Source organism: Castor canadensis, chromosome 13 (genome assembly GCF_047511655.1).
Source record: "Castor canadensis chromosome 13, mCasCan1.hap1v2, whole genome shotgun sequence".
Lineage (NCBI taxonomy): Eukaryota > Metazoa > Chordata > Mammalia > Rodentia > Castoridae > Castor > Castor canadensis.
Genome location: NC_133398.1, coordinates 2,758,345 through 2,775,468, shown reverse-complemented (window position 1 = coordinate 2,775,468; position 17,124 = coordinate 2,758,345). Strand labels below are relative to the sequence as shown.

Sequence of the window (17,124 nt, the reverse complement as noted above, 5' to 3'; positions counted from 1 at the left end):
TGGGAAGGGCGGGAGACCAGGGTGGGCTGCTGGACACCACAGCCATCCCCGGCCCGCTGGCCGCAAGCAGCCAGAAAGAGCAGGGGCGCCACACCCGCCCCACGTCCGCTCCCGCCCCGGGCCAGCCCCTTCCTCGCTGCAACTCGCCCGCTGTCCCCACCCCCTCGCCGGCGGCGCCCAGTGGGAGGCGGGGGCCGGCCTCGCCGAGCCCAGCGCCGCGCTCTGATTTGCTGCGGGCGTTGGGGATCGACAGCCTCCACGGGTGTCTGCCAGGACAGAGGGAGGGAGGGAAAGGGGGAAAAAGTGCAGGGCGCCCAAGGCGAGGTCCGCACTCCTCGTCCCCGCGGCTGGCGCAGGACCTCACTCCAGCGGAGCGCCCACGGGGAGCGGGTCGCGGGGCGGCGGCGGCGAGGAGGAGGCGAGAAGGACTTGGAGGCGGAGGAGGTGAAGGCCAGGGCGAGCGAGCGAGCGAGCGAGAGAGCGAGCGGGGTCCCGGCCGCCCCGCGGGCCAAAGTCGACCCTCCTGCCCGTGGGCGAGCGCGCCGACCGCCCCTTCCAGAACAGCCACCGCCGCAAAGAAGACCGGGCAGGCGCCGAGCTCCCTATGACTTCCTAAAGTTGTACGGTCCTCGCTGCTGCGTCCGCCGCCCGGGCCGTGCCCCGCGCCCCCGTACGTCCCGTGCGCCCCCAGCGCCCCTGCGCACCCCGGCCCGCGCCCCGCCGGCATGGACGTCCACACCCGCTGGAAAGCGCGCAGCCCGCTCCGCCCGGGCGCCCCGCTGCTGTCCCCGCCGCTGCTCCTGCTCCTGCTCCTGCTGCTGCTGTGGGCGCCGCCTCCGAGCCGCGCAGGTAAGGGCGCTCCGGGGCGCGCGGGCCGCGGGGGGCTGCAGGACGCGCGCGCGGGGCCCTGGCGCCGCTGTCATCCCTTGGCGCCTTCGCCGCCGGCCTCTTCCGCGCCTGCAGAACATTTCCCGCTTGGCTTGTGGAATGCACGGGCCAAGACAACGAATGCCATTCGTTGGGGGCCCGGGAGAGGGAGACGCGCCAGCACAGTCCCCGCAGGCGCGCCGCCCCCTCCCCAAAAGGCGGGCTGGGTGGGGCTGTCGCGCAAGAGACCGAAGGGCCGCGTGTTGGATCGGCCAGAGATGGACAAACTTTTGTTCCGAAACCTTGTGCTCTGTCTTACATCACAGGCGCCCCACTTCAGCCCACACAGTCCTACAGCAGAATGTCCGCTGCTGAAAACCGGGAAGGGTCGCCCCCTAGAGTCCAGCCCATCCATTCTGGCGTCGGGGGGAATCCCAGAAGTTTGAGTCCCCAGCATCGGACTTCCTTCATGCGCACTCTCGCTCTAGGCTGGGCTGGCTCTCTGCTTTCCCAGGGGACAGGGTTTCTGGCAGTCCTGAGACCTAAGTGTTCAGGGCACTGGGGATTCCAAGGGGGTGATAGACAACCTTTTGACCCCTGGAAGGCAGGTTTTTTGGGGGGGTGGGGGAGGTGGAGTGGGGAGAGGTTATTGCTGCCCAAAGAAGGGATGCATGGGGCAGAGCCAGGAGAGGGCCCTGGAGTCTGGCTGACAGTGGCTCAGATGATCTGCAGATGTGGTTCTCCTCCTGCCAGGGTGAGCCCTTAGAAGGGCCCTGCTTCCGGGAGGGCTCTGCAGGCTGACTAACCATCCCTGCCTGGATTCCTGTAGTTCCTGCTGTTCCAAGTGCTCTGAGGCCCCACTTTATGGTGGGAGTGATATCTAAACAGGATACCCCAAGGCATCCTGGCTCTCTTCGACAGGTGGGGAGGTGAAGACTATGGGTTGCTGGTGCAAGGCAGGAAAGAGCAGTGGGCAGACGGATGGGCCGTTGGGCACATGGACAGCTGGGTGGGCCAGGCCTTGCCCAGAGCTTCTCTAGTTTGTGATTTGGAGCCTAGTGGAAAGAAGTACTTTGAGTGATCCACTGCCAATTAAAAGCCTTTTCCTTTTTCTTGAGCGTGATTAGCACTCTGTGGGCTCAAGGGATGAGGAAGAGTGGTGTGCGGGGTTCCAGGGGCACTGGGCAGGAGTGTGAAGCCTGGCCTGGGCTCCAGGGCCTGGCATCTTACTCCTGGGCTTCTGCTCACCCCTTGTAATTTGGGGCTATCTGGCCTGTCCTTTTCCAGGGGCCAGTTGGAGGTGGGGGGACAAAAGGCCCCCAGAAAAGTAGTGTGGAAGAGAGCAAGAGGATGTGGTCAGGAGACTGGAGACTCATCCCTAGCTGTAGCTCCTCCAGCGGGGTTTCCCCAGGACCTCAGGAGGGAATCCTTCAGTGGAATACTCACCCGCAGGCTGGTGCTGGCACGTGTGGCTGATTGTGCATTCCGAATTTGGACTGTTTGCTGTGTCCCTCTGTCTGCTGCCTCCTGCTCGTCTGCCCTGCTCTACCATACTCGGCTGTCCTCTTGAGATGCTGGGGAGGCGGGATAAGCCCCCGGTAGGCCCCAGTTCTCTTCTGCCTCTTGGGACCTGCCAGATGTTTTCTGGGTTTTCTGTGAACACAGCTCATTTTCTACCTTCTTGGCCAAGTGTGTTCAGGAGTGAAAAGTCAGATTGCATTCGGCACGGCTTAATGTCCTAACAGGGAAGGAAAGTATGGGAAATGAAACGTGACCCCAATATTTGGAAATTGAGGTCATCTCTTTGGCACATGATTGGTGGGCTCCAGTCATGTGATTGCTTTTTGCAATAATTTGCGGGGGGAGCCGGCCAAGTTTTGCGAGACCTGACAGCTATGGAGTGGTTGAATTTCCCCTGACTCAGTTAGCTGGCTGTAGGGACATCCTTGACCCCTCTTTTCCCCCCATAAAGACAAGTCGGTAGAGGAGCCCAGCTGGGGTCAGCGAGTTGCCTGAGGAAGCCCTCTCCCTGACTCTGCTGTTTCTTTGGCTGGAAGGTTGGAGCTGCTGTCCCTGCAGGAACTGTGACCACCCAGCTGTGGCCAGCAGGGTGTCTGGTACAGAGCTCCCAGCCTCTTTCCTGATGATGTTGCCCCAGGGGCTGTTCCTGGGGTGCTGGCCAGAGCCTGCCTCTGTGCCCCACCCTGCAGATATTTCTGGATGCTCCCCATGACCACGCCCTTAGCCTAACACAGCTGATGCCCTCCGCCTATCCCGGTCTGCTGGCTGCAGGCCTCTCCTTGTTCTTGCTTCTTCCCTCCGCAACCCAGCCCTCTCTTCCTGGGTTCTAGGCTTTGTCTAGTGGGGGTGAGGTTGAGGTTCTGACCCCCTGCTTTGCTCTTCATAGCACTGACTGTGTTTGGAGTCTGGGGGGCCAGGAATGAGTCACTCCTACCCCGGGACACAGGGTTTGTTACACCCATTGTGGGGTCTGATGCTTTCCTGGCCCAAGGGGCGCCGTGCTACATCACCCTGCTGGACCCTCACACAGGCTTCAGAGGGGACAGAAGCCCAGAAAGGCCAAGGGCCCTCAGGGGCCCGGACCCTAGGGGAATAAGGTGTCCACTTGGGCAGTGCAGTGTTTGTTCTACCCCCAACCTGTCTCTTCCTGCCCTCCTTTCTTCCTTCCCCTCCCTCTTTTCTTTCCTTTCCTTTTCTTTTCTCTCTCTTCTCTCCCCCTTCTTCTTCTCTCTCTCTCTCTCTCTCTCTTCTCTGTCCTCCTTCTTTCCTCTTCCCTCCCTCTCTCCTTGGGGAACTCTGTGGCTCTATGGTACGAGTCTCAGTCTCCCCCACTCCCTTTTGGCAACCAGGCCTCTTCACGGTCAGCGGAATCTGCACTGCCAGCTTTCGCCTTTGCACTTGGGAGGTCATGGGGAGATGGTCCCCTTCTAGAAGTGGACATCTTTTGTTTTACCCTAAGGCCCACCTTGGACATGCTGAGTCCTTTGGAACAGCCTGGAAGGGTTAACTCCACCAGTTGCCTGAGGCTTCCTGGAGGAGGTGGTGTTGGACTTCCTTTTCCTTGCCTTTTATTACAGACACCCCCCCTCCCCACCGCAAAGGGGAGGTTCATCCACCTCTGGTTTTAATCTCACCCTGTCTCTCCTTTCTGAAAGGACATTCCAAACTGTCCCGGGGGGCTTGCCTGGGCTGCTTCCCTTATCTGGAAAGCCCCTTGTTAATGGAGCTGGTGGCCCCCTGGCCCCTGCCTATCTTGGGGACTTTATGTCAGGAGAATGCAACTGCCAGGAAGGGGAATGAGTGAGGGGTCCTAGCAACTTCTTTAGCCCTTTCCCGCTCCATCCACCAGGACAAGAGGCAGGGCCTGGCATGGTGTGAGCAGTCTGCACAGCTCTGCACACAGAGACTGAACTTGGGTTGGGGTACAGGGCCTCTGGCGAGGATTTTAGAGGGGACATTCCTTGGCAGCAAGATTGCTGAGTCCTAGGGGCAGTGTGCACAGTTGGGAAGCTGTGCCCTGCATACTGAGTGTCTCTGCCTCTGAGGCTCTTGGGTTGACTGGGCCAGAATGAGTCTCTGTGCCTCAGTTTTCCCAGCCTGAAAATGGGGAGACTTGCTCCTCTTGCTTTGAGGGTGTCTGGAAGACTGACTGAAGCAGCACCCGTGACCGGTTTGGTTCTGTGTTTCCTGGGAAATGGGAACCTTGTCTCAACCCATGGTTAGTGGCAATTTGTGAAAGGAAGAATGGTGTCCCGTTCTCTCTGAATGTCAGAGCTCCACATGCATGGGGGAGAGTGTGTGTGTGCAAGGAGGCACAGCACTGGGAAAGACCCAGGCTGCACTGCTGGTGTCTGTGGGCCACTCCTGTCTTCCTGCCTGGGCCCTCACATGCGCCTGGGCACACGTCCCATGTCACCTGAAGAGTGTGATGAAGACACTGTTCAGGCCGACTTCAGGGTTTTGTGTGCGTGTGCATGTAAGGCTCTAGTCTGCAGAGGACTGGTGTGTCTGTGGTGCCTTTGTTTTTATGTCTGTGTGTGTGCTGTTGGCTGTGTGCATGTATGTACATGCATGTAGGAGATGTGAGCACACACCTGTGCACATGTGTTTACACAGCTGTCCCGAGATGCTTCTGCACACTGTGCCTGTGTTTGGGGAGGTGAAGAGTCAAAAGTGGCCCTGGAGGCACTGGTGACCTCAGGCTCTGGGTTCTGTTGCAGGGTGGGCCGGGTCCATAGGGTCCTCTGGTTGGCGAGTCTTCTTTGCTCAGAGGAAGGTGGTGCCATTACTGCTGCCTCCCCTTGACTTATGTTCTCCCAAATAATCAGTTCATCTGATGCCAGCACTTTGCCAAATGTTAATTTTAATATTTTAATATTAATATGGCTTGCAGATGTCTTGAGGTCCTGAGGGTGGGTCTGCCTGGGGGCCCCTGTCACGGATAGCACTGCAGCCATTGTGGCACAGAGCCAGCCTGCAGACCAGGTGGGAAGGGACAGGAAGAGCAGGCAGCCTGAGTGAGGCAGTCTGGGTTCCCACCCTGGCTCTAATTCCTATCAGCTATGCATCAGATGGCCTGTGCCTCAGTTTCTCCACCTGTAGGGAAGGGATCTGAGGGCTCTATAGGAAGCAATGAGTAAGCCCTGTTACTGCTGTGATGGGTCCCTGAGATGCCAAAGGCTATAGTTAGGGGCTCTTGGCTCTCTGCTGCTGGCTTTGTGAGTCACCCCCTGGCTCTCCTGTGAGGGGCTGCCTTAGGGTCTCCCTCATGGGGTGAGCATGGGAGGAGGGAGCATAGAGTGCCCACTGGTGAGTCTACCCCCACCACTCACTTGACCTCCAGGGTCCTATGTGAATCCATGGAGGTCTGTCCTTATGCAGCCAGAGCCAGGCCAAGTCCATGACCTCCCTCCACTGTACAAGGAGGGACTCGGGTCTGGGGTGGAAGGGACCTATGCATGTCCCCCTCAAGGCTATGCTGTGGGAGGTAACAGAGGCAGTAAGAGGGAGCCTGCCAGGGTGGGACCTGGGGGGGGGGTCATCATCACAGGCACTGTTCCTGTGTGGCCCCACCCGGCCCTGGGGAGTAGGTGATGGAATGAATGAACAGGCGGTGGGATGCATGCTTGGATGTGCAGTATAGGCAGTGGTGTCACTTTGTGTCATCCCTGTGAGCCATCAACCCCTCAGCTTCCTGTCATTGCAGCCGTTTTTCTGGAAGATTTCCAACCTCAGTAATAGCCCCACATTAGTGGCAAATGTCACCATCCTTTGGTGACTCAGACCTAAAAAATGGAACCACAGTCTGACCCACTTTTCTCAAAATGTAGTTACTTAGAGCTCCAGGGGCAGGCGTGGACACATTTCTGCCCACTGCATGGGGCTTCTTTATTTTCTGGTTCCCAGACTTGGAAATTTAATCTTCGGTGCCTTTCTTTTCTGCCAGTGCCTTGGCAACAGGGATTCTGGTGGCCATTTTATTTTATTTTTTAAAAACATATGTCACAAAATGACATTCAAATGTGTGTGTGATGGGAGAGATTTAAATGGAAAATCTCTAGTGACCTCCCAGTGGGAACAGGAGCATTTTAGCCTAAGTGGACAGTGTGACATGACTATCTCCTACTTTGCTCTTGGTGAGGCTGAAGGGGACCCTGGTGCCACTGCCGGTGGCCGTTTGTTCCTGTGGTGCAAAAGGGAACAGGTGAGGTCTACAAGGGACATTGGACAGTTTTGCTTGACAGCATTTGTGGACCCCTAGCCCCAGCAATGGGTGAGCCGTCTCTGGCCTGCATCAGCTTCCAGTGCACTGGGGATCAGACACCTGAACAGGCGTTTTATCAAGTGCAGCACAGTTAAAATGGAGGCGTTAAAGAGGGAGATAGCAAAAACACTCATCAGCAGTAGGATGAGCCCAGTGGCCAATCAGAAGCAGGCACCCATCATCCCCAATAGGGTATTGGCCAATGAGAGACCAGCCTGCTTTTCCAGCTGCAGACCTGCTGCACTGAGCACCTTGGGGTCCACCCCTTGCTTGTGCTCAGAGGGCACTTCCCTGTGTGTTCTTCCTCTGGCTCCTGTTCATAGTCACACCAGACCTTGCTCTCCAGGCAGGACCCAGGTAGGGCCTGCGACCCTCAGGCACCCCAGGTGGGGCTGGCCCCATCCTGCAGATGTGTATGTGGAGGTCTGCCAGTCCAGTTGGCACAAAGCCGTGGAAACTGCCTTCTGCCTCCTTGTGACAAGTAAGCACCACCAGCATTTTGGTGTTCACCATTGCAGTCACTGACATGAGCGGCCTCCAACCCCCAGGTGAGGTGGGCGAGGCCTGGCTCACCTGCTTCCTGCTTTTGTTTGCTGTGGAAATCCCTGCAGTCAGGTCACATGCTCCAGGAGGAGAGCCGTGGACCTGGAACTGGAGCCTCAGCCAAGGCTTTTGATACCTGACATGGTACATGAAGGCCTCCTTCTTTGGTAAGACGGTGGTCCCGCTGTATGCCCAGTTGGCACATGGAGCCCTGGCTCATTTGGGTCTGTTGCTGCAGCCTGTGGTGGGGAGAGGTGGCAGACAATCCAGGTGTGGGCAGAATTGGCCCCCGCACAGAGGAGCATGCATCTGAGATGAGTGGGTTCAGGAATGTGGGGTTCACCTCGTGGCCTCATGCCAAGGGGCTCCCTGGACCCTCAAGCTCAGTTTGGCCTTGGGACACTGAAGCCAGGTTGGAAGGGACATTGGAGTGGTGTTTCCTCAGATCCTCATGGCCTGTTTCCCAGTGCTGGGACATTGCTGAAGTTGCCATGAGCAGTCCTGGCTATCAGTTTTCTTCTGCTGCTTCTTTCTTTTCTTTTCTCCTTTGGGGATGATCTGGAATGCTGAGTGGAACCGGCTTCCTCTCCCTGTTATTCTGTGCTTCTCTCCCAGGGAACAGGAAGAGAGACAAAGTCTCTGCACCAAGGTTCCTGGCAGGTGCTGCTGTTCCTTCTCCCTAAGGAGGAAGGCAGCCTTGTCTTTGGGCTCCACAGAAAGGAGGAGGGGGAGGTGCCACCTCCTCTCACCCATCCAGGTGACAGAACATCACATGGACAAGGGAAAAGGCAGGACAAAGGGCACATTCTTGGGCAGAAGGGCAGGGAACAGGGTTTCTGAACGTAATTATTTTCTGAGCAACTGTTATTAATATTACTTAGGCTTGTGGTTTCAGTAATGGTCAATTAGCTCAAAAAGTATGCTCCAGCAGTGCAGATGCCTTAGTTGAAACTTGGAAAGTAGTGAAGCATCCTTGGGCCTGTGTGGCACTCACTGGTGATGCCCAGGTGGGGACGGTGGGCTGGTGGCACAGGGCCCCAGGAAATGCAGAACCAGCAGCAACAGGGCTGGAGGCGGGGGGACATGGAGCTGCCTGGAGTGGAGAGTTGGTGGGAGGGAAGCAAGCTTCTGCCCTTTAAGGGTGGCCAGTGTCCCCTCCCTCACCCGAAACAGGTGGACTGCAAGGGTTCCCCCACCCCACGCTGGGCCATTTTGCCCCAGGGGATTGCATGGTAATGTTCTGACCATGCCAGGAAATGTCTCATGATTGGGGAGGCCGTGCTGTTGGCATCTAGTGACTTGGGTCCAGGGGTCTTGCCCAGTACCCTACATTGTACAGGACAGCCCCATCCCCACCCCAAAGAATTACTCAGCCCCAAATGGCATAGGCGCTGACCGTGAGAAATCCTGGGGTAGAGGAAGCAAAGGTGGGACTGTGGGTAGGAGGAAGGTCTTGTTCAGTGTGGGCCCTGGGTCCTGGGTTTCTTTTTTAGGGTGTAGACTAGTGGTTCTCAAACGTGGCTGTGTATCAGAATCCCAAGGGGACTCTCCAAGCACAGAGGGGTTCTGATGTGGTCTGGGGTTCCTAGACCACTGGTTGTTCAGTCCCCTTGACCCAAGGGGCTTGTGTTGTCCTTCCTTGTGGAGGTGCTGGGCTGGGGAGGACCCTTCTGGGGAGGAGGGTCAGGGGAGGGGAGAGGAGGCTGGGGATGCCTGCCTGCCTGTCTTCTTTATGGTGGCTTCCCTGGCAGGAAGGATGTTAGTCCCCCTCCCAGCCCCTCTCCAAAGGGAAGAGCCTTCTCTTCTGAAAATTGCTGCCAGGCAGGTCTCAGATAGCAGAGGCTCTGGGACGGGGGCAAGCTGCCAGAGAAGGGGTCCCGTGGTTTGGCTGTGAGAGTCTGTTAGTGCTGTGGCATTTGGGATGAGTTTCAGGCTTAGCACAATAAGCCCCTCATGTTCCAGGAGTTTAGGGACCCACTGAGGCTGAACTTGCTCTACCCAGCTGCCCACTCAGACCCTGACATCAGCAGATCTCCAACATCATTGCTGCCCTTTGAGCAGGTGTCCCTAACAGACAGGCACAATTCCTCCGGTCTCGCAGGGCTGTCTGTGCTCTCCTGGTCTCTTCCTCGGAGGGGATCTGCACGCGTTCCCGGGAGAGCTGTCATGGCCTTGAGAGTCTGTGCTTTTCTTTTTGTGACACATCCATGTGGGAGGGAGCAGAGCGTTGCTTCCTGAAGGACTCATTTGGAGCTTAGAGAGGGCCAGTGTCCTGGAGGCCCCAGGCCTGGAGGGTGGAGGGCAGCTGATTCCCACGTCCTCGGATACACAGCTTGCTTCTGAGTAGGAGGGAGGGAAGGCCAGGCCCTGTATCTCACCCATCCCTGTGTGCCTGGGTTCAGGCATTTAGCAGTACCTATCTGTGCCTCAGTTTCCCCATCTGCAAAGTGGGCATAAGGTGCTGCCTGTCTCTAGAAGGAACTAAAGGAACTCACATGCATAAAATTGCATAGGAAGAGCACAGAGCTGGCTGGATCCTGTAATCACTGTGTGACATGCATGACCTCAGTGTGCACCTATGTAGGGCATAAATGGCAGCCCCTGCTGGGAGCTTAACAAGCTGCTGGTGCTTGTTAAGCCCTCGTGGAGAGGCCTGGAGTTCAGCCTTCTTTGGGTTTTCTAAGTCCCAGCAAGGCATGGCTGGAACAAGGATTCAGACTCTGGTGTCTTCTACCAGCTCAGCCCACCCCTGAAGAGATGCTCCTGCCAAGAGAGGCCGGAAGTATCCCCAGTGAACTCCCATAGGGGCAGAGCCAGGGAACCCCCTGTCCAGGCTCAGCACTGGCAGCTTCCTGGCTGTAGGGACTCAGGCTGCTGCTGAGCCTCTGGGACGTGGCTGGGCTTGAGTCAGTGAGGGCTGTGAGTGAGGAGCCACAGGGGGCCACTCTGGTATCCAGGACACCCAGGAGCCCTGTGCTGTGAGTCAGGAACGCCCCACCAGATTGTCCTTAAACAGTCCCTGCGGCACCTTCCCCCCTCCCACCCCCCACCCTCTAGGAATGCCATGGCAGGGAGCACTGGTCCCTAGAGAGAGCACACTGCACTTTGAAGAGGGTTTGTGACCGCCTAGGAGAACAAAAGAGGATGGTGTGCAGGCCCAGCTTCCTTCAAGGTGAGCTTTGAGGGGCTCAGCAAGAGACCTAGGCAGGAGCTAACACATGAAGCCTGGGCCCCACGCAGCCTCCAGCCTCAGTGGCCTTAGGACCCTGCCTTGCATTTACGGATTCCCAGGTCCTGCAGTGCTAGGACCCCTGCTTGCAAGCCTCCCAGTTGTGGAGCTGGTGACCTGTCAAGGGCACTTTGGTAACAATGGGCACAATAAGGCAGGAATGTCTGTCCTTCCTTCTGAGCTTTTCTGTTCTTGTAGGGCCTGCCTCATTGCCAGCTCAAGTACAGTTTCCTCTTTGACTTTGAAAAGAAAGTTCAGGAGATGCAGAAGGAAAGTAGAGTTGCTCAGGGAATAAGACACTGAAGGACTTTTGAGGGCAGGAGAGCCATTTGGATCCCTGTTGAGGGCCCTTGAACACTCACTGCCACCTCTCTGACCTGAGTCAGCCTCTCTGCACACTAGAGGCAATAGCTGTGCCCTTCTGGAAGGGTGGCCAGCTGTGAAGACCAGAGGTAGTGGGATTCCTGTGGGTGTCAAGCCCTTTGCCTGCCAGGGCAGTGTGTCTGCCACATGTCCATGCAGGAGCAGGAGCCAGCATGGATGGCTGCGGAGCTCACCTTCATTCCTGTTATATAATAAGGGTTATCATTGCTCATGGAGGGGTGTCACTGTATTGTCTGCAAAGTGTGAAAGAAGGAAGAAAAATGCTGTTTGCAGGTGCTGTCCACTGCCACCCCGTCCTTCCCGCAACTGCCCAACTTCTGTGGCATCCAAACCACTGGTGCAAAGGGATCTTGTTGGTGATAAGGGCAAATCCAGTGGGGCATTGGCTACAGGTGAAGACCATGGTGCCGTCAAACCTTTCCCTGTTTAATTCCCTGGATCTACTACAGATACTGCTGTCTGTTCAGGAGTTCCAGGGCCTGCTGGTGGACAGGCCCCAAACCCCAGAAGGACTCAGATGCCCTCTACGGGAGAGTTTGTAGAGTCAGAGTTCTGACCCCTAGCATGGGAACGTTTTGCAGATAAATAAACTCAAACTCCAAGGACTTGGGTCCTCCTGGGGGTCACAGACTGGAGAGAAGAGGGGACCAGACCTTGGTGTCCTGGCCCTGGGGTGGGCTTTGTTGCCTGGTGATGGCCAGGTACAGCGAGATTGCCTGCTGTGGTGGGCTCTATCAGTCCTGTTGCTGGGGAACCTGGCCAGCCCAAATCCCCACCACTTGGGGGGATGGTGTTCGAACAGGAAGGTCTTTCTTAGCCTCCTTAGAAAGGACCTCAGGCTGCCTCACCCAGGGCCTTCCACCCATGTTACCTCATGTGGGGGCAGCTCAGCCCTCTGCAGGCAGGTGGCATTCCCTCTGGCAGGTGCTGGAATCTGACTGTAATCATCACCTGGATAAACATGCGCTTGAGGCTATCCTAATCTTCCTTGCCAGTCATAAGTGAAATCAGCCTGGAAGTGGAGACATGTCATCATCTTTTCTGCCTTCTTAGGCCCGCCCCATCTGTTTGGTGCTTCAGGCCATGAATGGGGAGGGGCAGCACCCGCTGGGCCTGCCCTGGTCCCCCAGCCTGGGATCAGCCTGTCCTCGCATGCCCTGCAGCTTGCTGGGCCCTCTGTGTGTACACATTCCACCTCCTTTTCCTGGGGCCAGGGCCTGGCCAATTACAAACAGCTGGCTGGCCTGCATGGGCTTTGCAGGCTTTGGGGGAGGGGCTGATGTCCAAGGGCATGAACAGTGTGGCCCCAGGCACATGGGGGGGTCTTAGGTAGGAGCCAGATCCCCTCCCCTGCCCCCTGCCTGGCTTCTGCACACTGGAGATAGGAGAAGTGAGGGCTAGGCAGCTGCTTTGCCTGTCCCATCCAGCAGGTGCCCTGTGATCAGGTGGGGGCATCAGTTTTTGGCCTGGAGGGCATTGACAGCTGGGCTCCAGCAGACTCTGGGATCCTGATACCCTGCAACTCTCCTGAGTCTGATCACTTAAATGTGGATTAAGGTAGGAATAACAAAGGTCACTGGTGGGAGGCAAGTTTGCCGGGAGAATTTTCTCTGAGAGTGAAGGGTAGGACTCCCCAGGGTTTTTCTTCTTTCTCCTTCCCTCATCCTAACTCCTTCCCCCTTGTGGCATCTTTCTAAGGTAAGTGGAATCACCTCCATTTTCCAAGTGAGAAAACCAAGGCCCACAGAAGCCCTGCAGATACCGAGTGGCAGAGTTGGAGCCTTTAAGTAACACTTGAACCTGGATGTGGTCCTGTCCAGTCTGGTGCAGTATACTGTGCTTGGTTTGGAGGCCCTCAGAGAGCCTGAGTGGTCAGTGAGGGGCGTTCTGTCCCTACAGAGGCACCATCACTTTTTTCTTGTTCTTTGGGGTCTCCATCCCCATATTAAGGGCTGATAGAGGAAGAGATGGCGAGACGTGATGACCAGACCTGTCATCAAGCCTCTGGCTGCAGTGGTGGGGGCGCCAGGGCCAGGGATTCAGGAGGAGGCTAAGCCTTTGGGGTCCCCATCATTTGGCACCACTTTCCAAAGCCCCCTGAGCCCTACACTCCCTGCATCCTTCTTCTGCCTCAGATGAGCTCTGAGAATTCTTGAGCCTGGCCTCCAGCTGCAGGCGGGCTGTTTGTTTAGGGGGAGCAGCCCTGGTCTGACTCATGTTTTCCATTTTAGTGGAAGGAAAGTCTGATAGGGGAGGATTATGGCCAGGTAGGTACTGCCTGTTGAATCTCAATTCACACCCGAGGAAAGGGGCGTGGGGTCTGCCCTGGCAAGCCAGCATTGTCGGTGGAGAGTGTGTGTGTGTGTGTGTGTGCGTGTGCGTGTGGGGGGTGCTCTGGGCTCTGCCGGCAGGGAGGGGGTTGAGCAATCGGTTAGAGGTTCCAAGACCTGGTATGGCTTTGCCATAACCTCGCTGGGGTCAGGAAAGCTGAATCAGGGCGTGAACCACATCTTTAAAACATCAGCATTTCAGAAAAGAAAAATAAAAGCCCTGAGCGCAGCGCCCCAGGGCCTGGACACAAGCCTGTCTTTATCTTATTAGCAGCGTGGTGTGACCCACACCCGGGGGCCCTGGGCTCGCTTAGGAGGAGGCTCTCAGGAGCACTTCTCTTGATATTCCTGACACTGGACCTTGAGTGCCACCTACCTATCATCTCTGCAACCCACCTGTCCCCACTGCATGCCCTGGGCAGACTCCACTGGAAAGTAAGGAAGTTCCAGTTTAATTGAGAGTAAGGGAGCAGAGCTCATCCTGCATGTGAGGTCCTAGCCATTGTGGTTGTAGGTCACCTCTGGGGCCAGAAGTCCCAGCAGATGGTGGCAGAACAAGGTCCTAGCTCACTGCGGTGGTGTTGACACCTCTAACTGAAGTGCCTGGCTGGAGGTGGAGGATAAGAAGGGTTCACCTAGAGGCCAAGGGTAGAATTGCATCCCAGCTCCAAGAGCCATTGTGAGAACTGGGTTTGGCCTGTGCGACCTCAGGAATGCTGCTTTCTTCTGTGCCTCAGTTTCCTTGTGCAGAGTATAGTGGATGATGTCTACCAACTTTATAGGCTTGTCTTGAGAGCTGAAGGAGGCACAGTTGAGGCCGCCAGGAGACTGGGTGGATCTTTAGCCGGCTGCATCTCACTGTGCTGAAGCACAGCCGTGCCCAGTGAGTCCTTGTTGGGCTGAACTGAAAGTTACTTGCAAAGTCTGGAGTGTCTGTCACTCAGCGTGGCCACGTTGGAGCTAACTTTCAGAGATGGCTGATGTTAGGACGCTTAGAAACCCTGACCCACAGCTGACTGCCCAGGCAGTTCTGGGGGAGGATATAGCATCCTGGAAGGGTGACCTGAACTCTGCACACCTTCCCCTCACCACTGGCAGAGCTGGGGTGCTGGGCTGGATGCCCTGAGAGCCGCAGGAAGAAGATGTTCGGCATTTTCCCAGGGACACTCAGGAAGTGTGGAGAATGCCCTGTGAGGCTCGGCATTGGACCCAGATCTGGACTCTGACATGTGCCCTGTTTTATATAACAGTTCATACCACCCCAGATCCCCAAACAAATGTCAGCTAGTGGCCAGGTATGTGGGTGTGTCAGGGTCCTAAGCAGGGTCCAGTGCTGTCTTTCTGGTGTCTGTCCCAAGGGCATGTAGTAGACCTACATCTCCCACCAGGAAACTGGATGCTTTGTGCCTGCTGTTGTCACCCCATGCAACTGTCCCATGAGATTGTGTTGCTTCTGTGTTTCTGGGAGGACTTCCCAGTAGACTCTCCAAGAAAGAGAGGCCCAGGTTGGATCGTGGTTCTCCTGGCTCTGTGCCCCCTCTGCAGTGACCCCTCCACGCCCGCTGACCACAGTCTGTCATCTCTCTGAGAGTTCCCTAGTGGCTACCTTCCTTCCTGGCCGCAGCCTCTGCAGAAGAATCTTTCCAGGCCCTTCCAGCCCCAGCTCCTGTAATTCCAGGATCAATTGTCTCACCCCATAAAAACTTCCAGCCATGTTTCAGAAAGCTTTAAACTCTATCAGCTCTGCCTGCTCTTTCATGACCACTTCTTCACTTTTGACCCTTTCTCTCAAATGGCTTCTGTCTTCCAGGCCAGATCACACAGGGACCCTTCCAGATGCTGGTCCTTACTCTTGCACCTAGATATGAATGTGTGCTCACAGCCTCTCTTCCTGGGCTGAAGTTAGGCTCATCAAAGACATTAGACTCCTGGCACATCCTTTCTCTGTAAACACTGAAGCTTGGTCAATACCTTGGCCAACAGAGAAATTCCTCTGCAGAGAGGTCGTCTGGTCTTTTTCCAGTCACTTACGAAACTATTTCCTGGTCTGATTTCTGCAGTGCTGTAACAGCCAGAGTGTAGCTGTACCCAAGAGTGGTCTGGCATCCTGGATGCTCCCTGCAGCTCTGTCCCTGGGCTACAGAAGGTCGTGCAACTCACGTTTTCCTCTGCCGACTTGGCTGTTTCTTCCCCAGTCCTGCCGTCACCTTCCTTTCTACTTGACTTTCCTGAGAGCTCTGACCTGCAGGTGCCAGGGAGGTTGGCTGCAGTCTTTCTCAGCACCCTTCATGACTCCTAGTTGGGCACACAGCGCCCTCTACTCAGGGAGTTGTGACTCTCTCCCTGGGGAGCCGCCCATGGTCCTTGGGGGAGGGGCAAGGATGTGGGGGGAAGACAGGGAGGGCAGCTCAGTTGGGAGGCTTCTTGCTAGAACTCTCAATCTTCTTGTCTTCACAGCCCTGCGGCCTTATCTCACCTCTGATCTCGTTCTCAGCCTCAGCTTTTGCAGCTCTGAGATGAGGTGGGGTATGGGCTGCTGCCAGCGAGGGTGGGACCCAGCTGATGTGCATGGAACACTCTGGTTTGGAAAACAGTGCTCTGAGTCTGTTGTTAATATGTCTTCATGATTAACACAATTCATGGCCATGAGTTGTGTGCCAGAGTCTCTACTGTGACTCCCAGCTCAGGCTTCTGCCAGGTTCATGGGCCTAGGTGGACCCTGCCTGCTCTGAAATTTCAGGGTTGGACATTTACTCAAACTACTGCTTCTAAATTAAACTCAGCAAATGTTTCTGTGGGCACCTGCATGTCAAAGGCGCCGTGCATGGCTTTGCCAAGGGTTGGTTGGTGCAGCTGCCTTACCGGGATATAATTCAGCATTCACTGCATACCTGCTGTGTGCACATGGCGCTGTGTCCGGTGAACCAGACACAGCCCAGGAGAAGAGTGGCAGTGGCTCAGGCCTACCCTGAGGACTTGGAGATCTGGGCCCCCATCCTGGGACTGGGCACAATGGCTGTGGCTTCCCATGGTATGAAGTAAATCTCCTTCCTGCACCCGAGTTCTCATGTCAGCCAGAGGGAGGAAGAACAGAGCCTGTTTGAGTGGGGACCCTGGGGATCAGGTGGCTCTGACCTGTGTGGGTCTGCTTCCCCTCCATGTCCCTCTCTAAGCCCTCCTGGGTCTATGCCAGTGGCCTCAGAAGGTGTGCAGGGTCCAGAGGGGCTGGGCTAGGGATTGCCCAAAGTTGGAAGGCTGGGTAGAAATGTCAGCTGAGCCCACCTCGGAGGTCCAGCCACTGAGGGTGGGGTGAATTGACCCACTCACTGCATGCTTTCCTCCTCTTCCTGTACCTTCTTTAGTAATGTGTATCTTCTAATGAACATGCTACATTTCATTATAGCCATTGTGGAAAATTAGACAATATATAAAGAATAAAATAAAGCTCTCCCATAACTCAGTCTGTCCCCAAACTTAGACACCAGTACAGAACATATGGAAGGGAGGAAAATTCATCACTGCAGCTGACTGGGGACTGCCAGACATGGTCCCAGCACCTGTGGCCACTCTTCCAGGGACCCTGTGCTCCCTGAGAGCCCCTCCCTGAAGCTGTTGGCCTTGGATTCTGAACACAGCAGTGGGAACTTTCCTGTTGCGTTGGGTATGGCGCAGGCATTCTGCCATCTTTCCTCATCTCTGTGAATTCCTCATTCATTTGAAGTGTCTCCTACAGGTAGAAATTTGGGTGGTTCCTGTGTCTGATATTCTAAGCCACATGCACTAAGGAAGCATGCCATGGGTTGGGGGGGTTGGCCTCAGTTGCTTCCATCAGCAAGCGCTCTAGTCTTCTTCTGGGGCTGCACTTGGTGGGGACATCTTGGGGGACTGGTGAGCTGCATATCCTCTCCCACCATGTAAGGCAGTTAGCTGCCGGAGGAAGGTCTGTAGCCCTTGCCCTTAAAAGCCAGGGCAGCAGCAGGAGTTTA

The 17,124-nt window shown here is 56.1% G+C and overlaps 1 protein-coding gene across 2 annotated transcripts in view; it reads left to right on the top strand.

Moving 5' to 3' along the window:
- Nucleotides 1-296: 296 nt before the first annotated feature.
- Nucleotides 297-17,124, top strand: part of Col5a1 (collagen type V alpha 1 chain) — a 157,669-nt gene continuing 140,841 nt past the window's right edge. For both annotated transcript variants that reach the window (XM_074052867.1, XM_074052866.1), the window contains exon 1: nt 297-849. In XM_074052867.1, the coding sequence (XP_073908968.1) occupies nt 726-849 (124 nt within the window). In that variant the 5' untranslated portion in view covers nt 297-725. The remainder of the gene's footprint in view (nt 850-17,124) is intronic.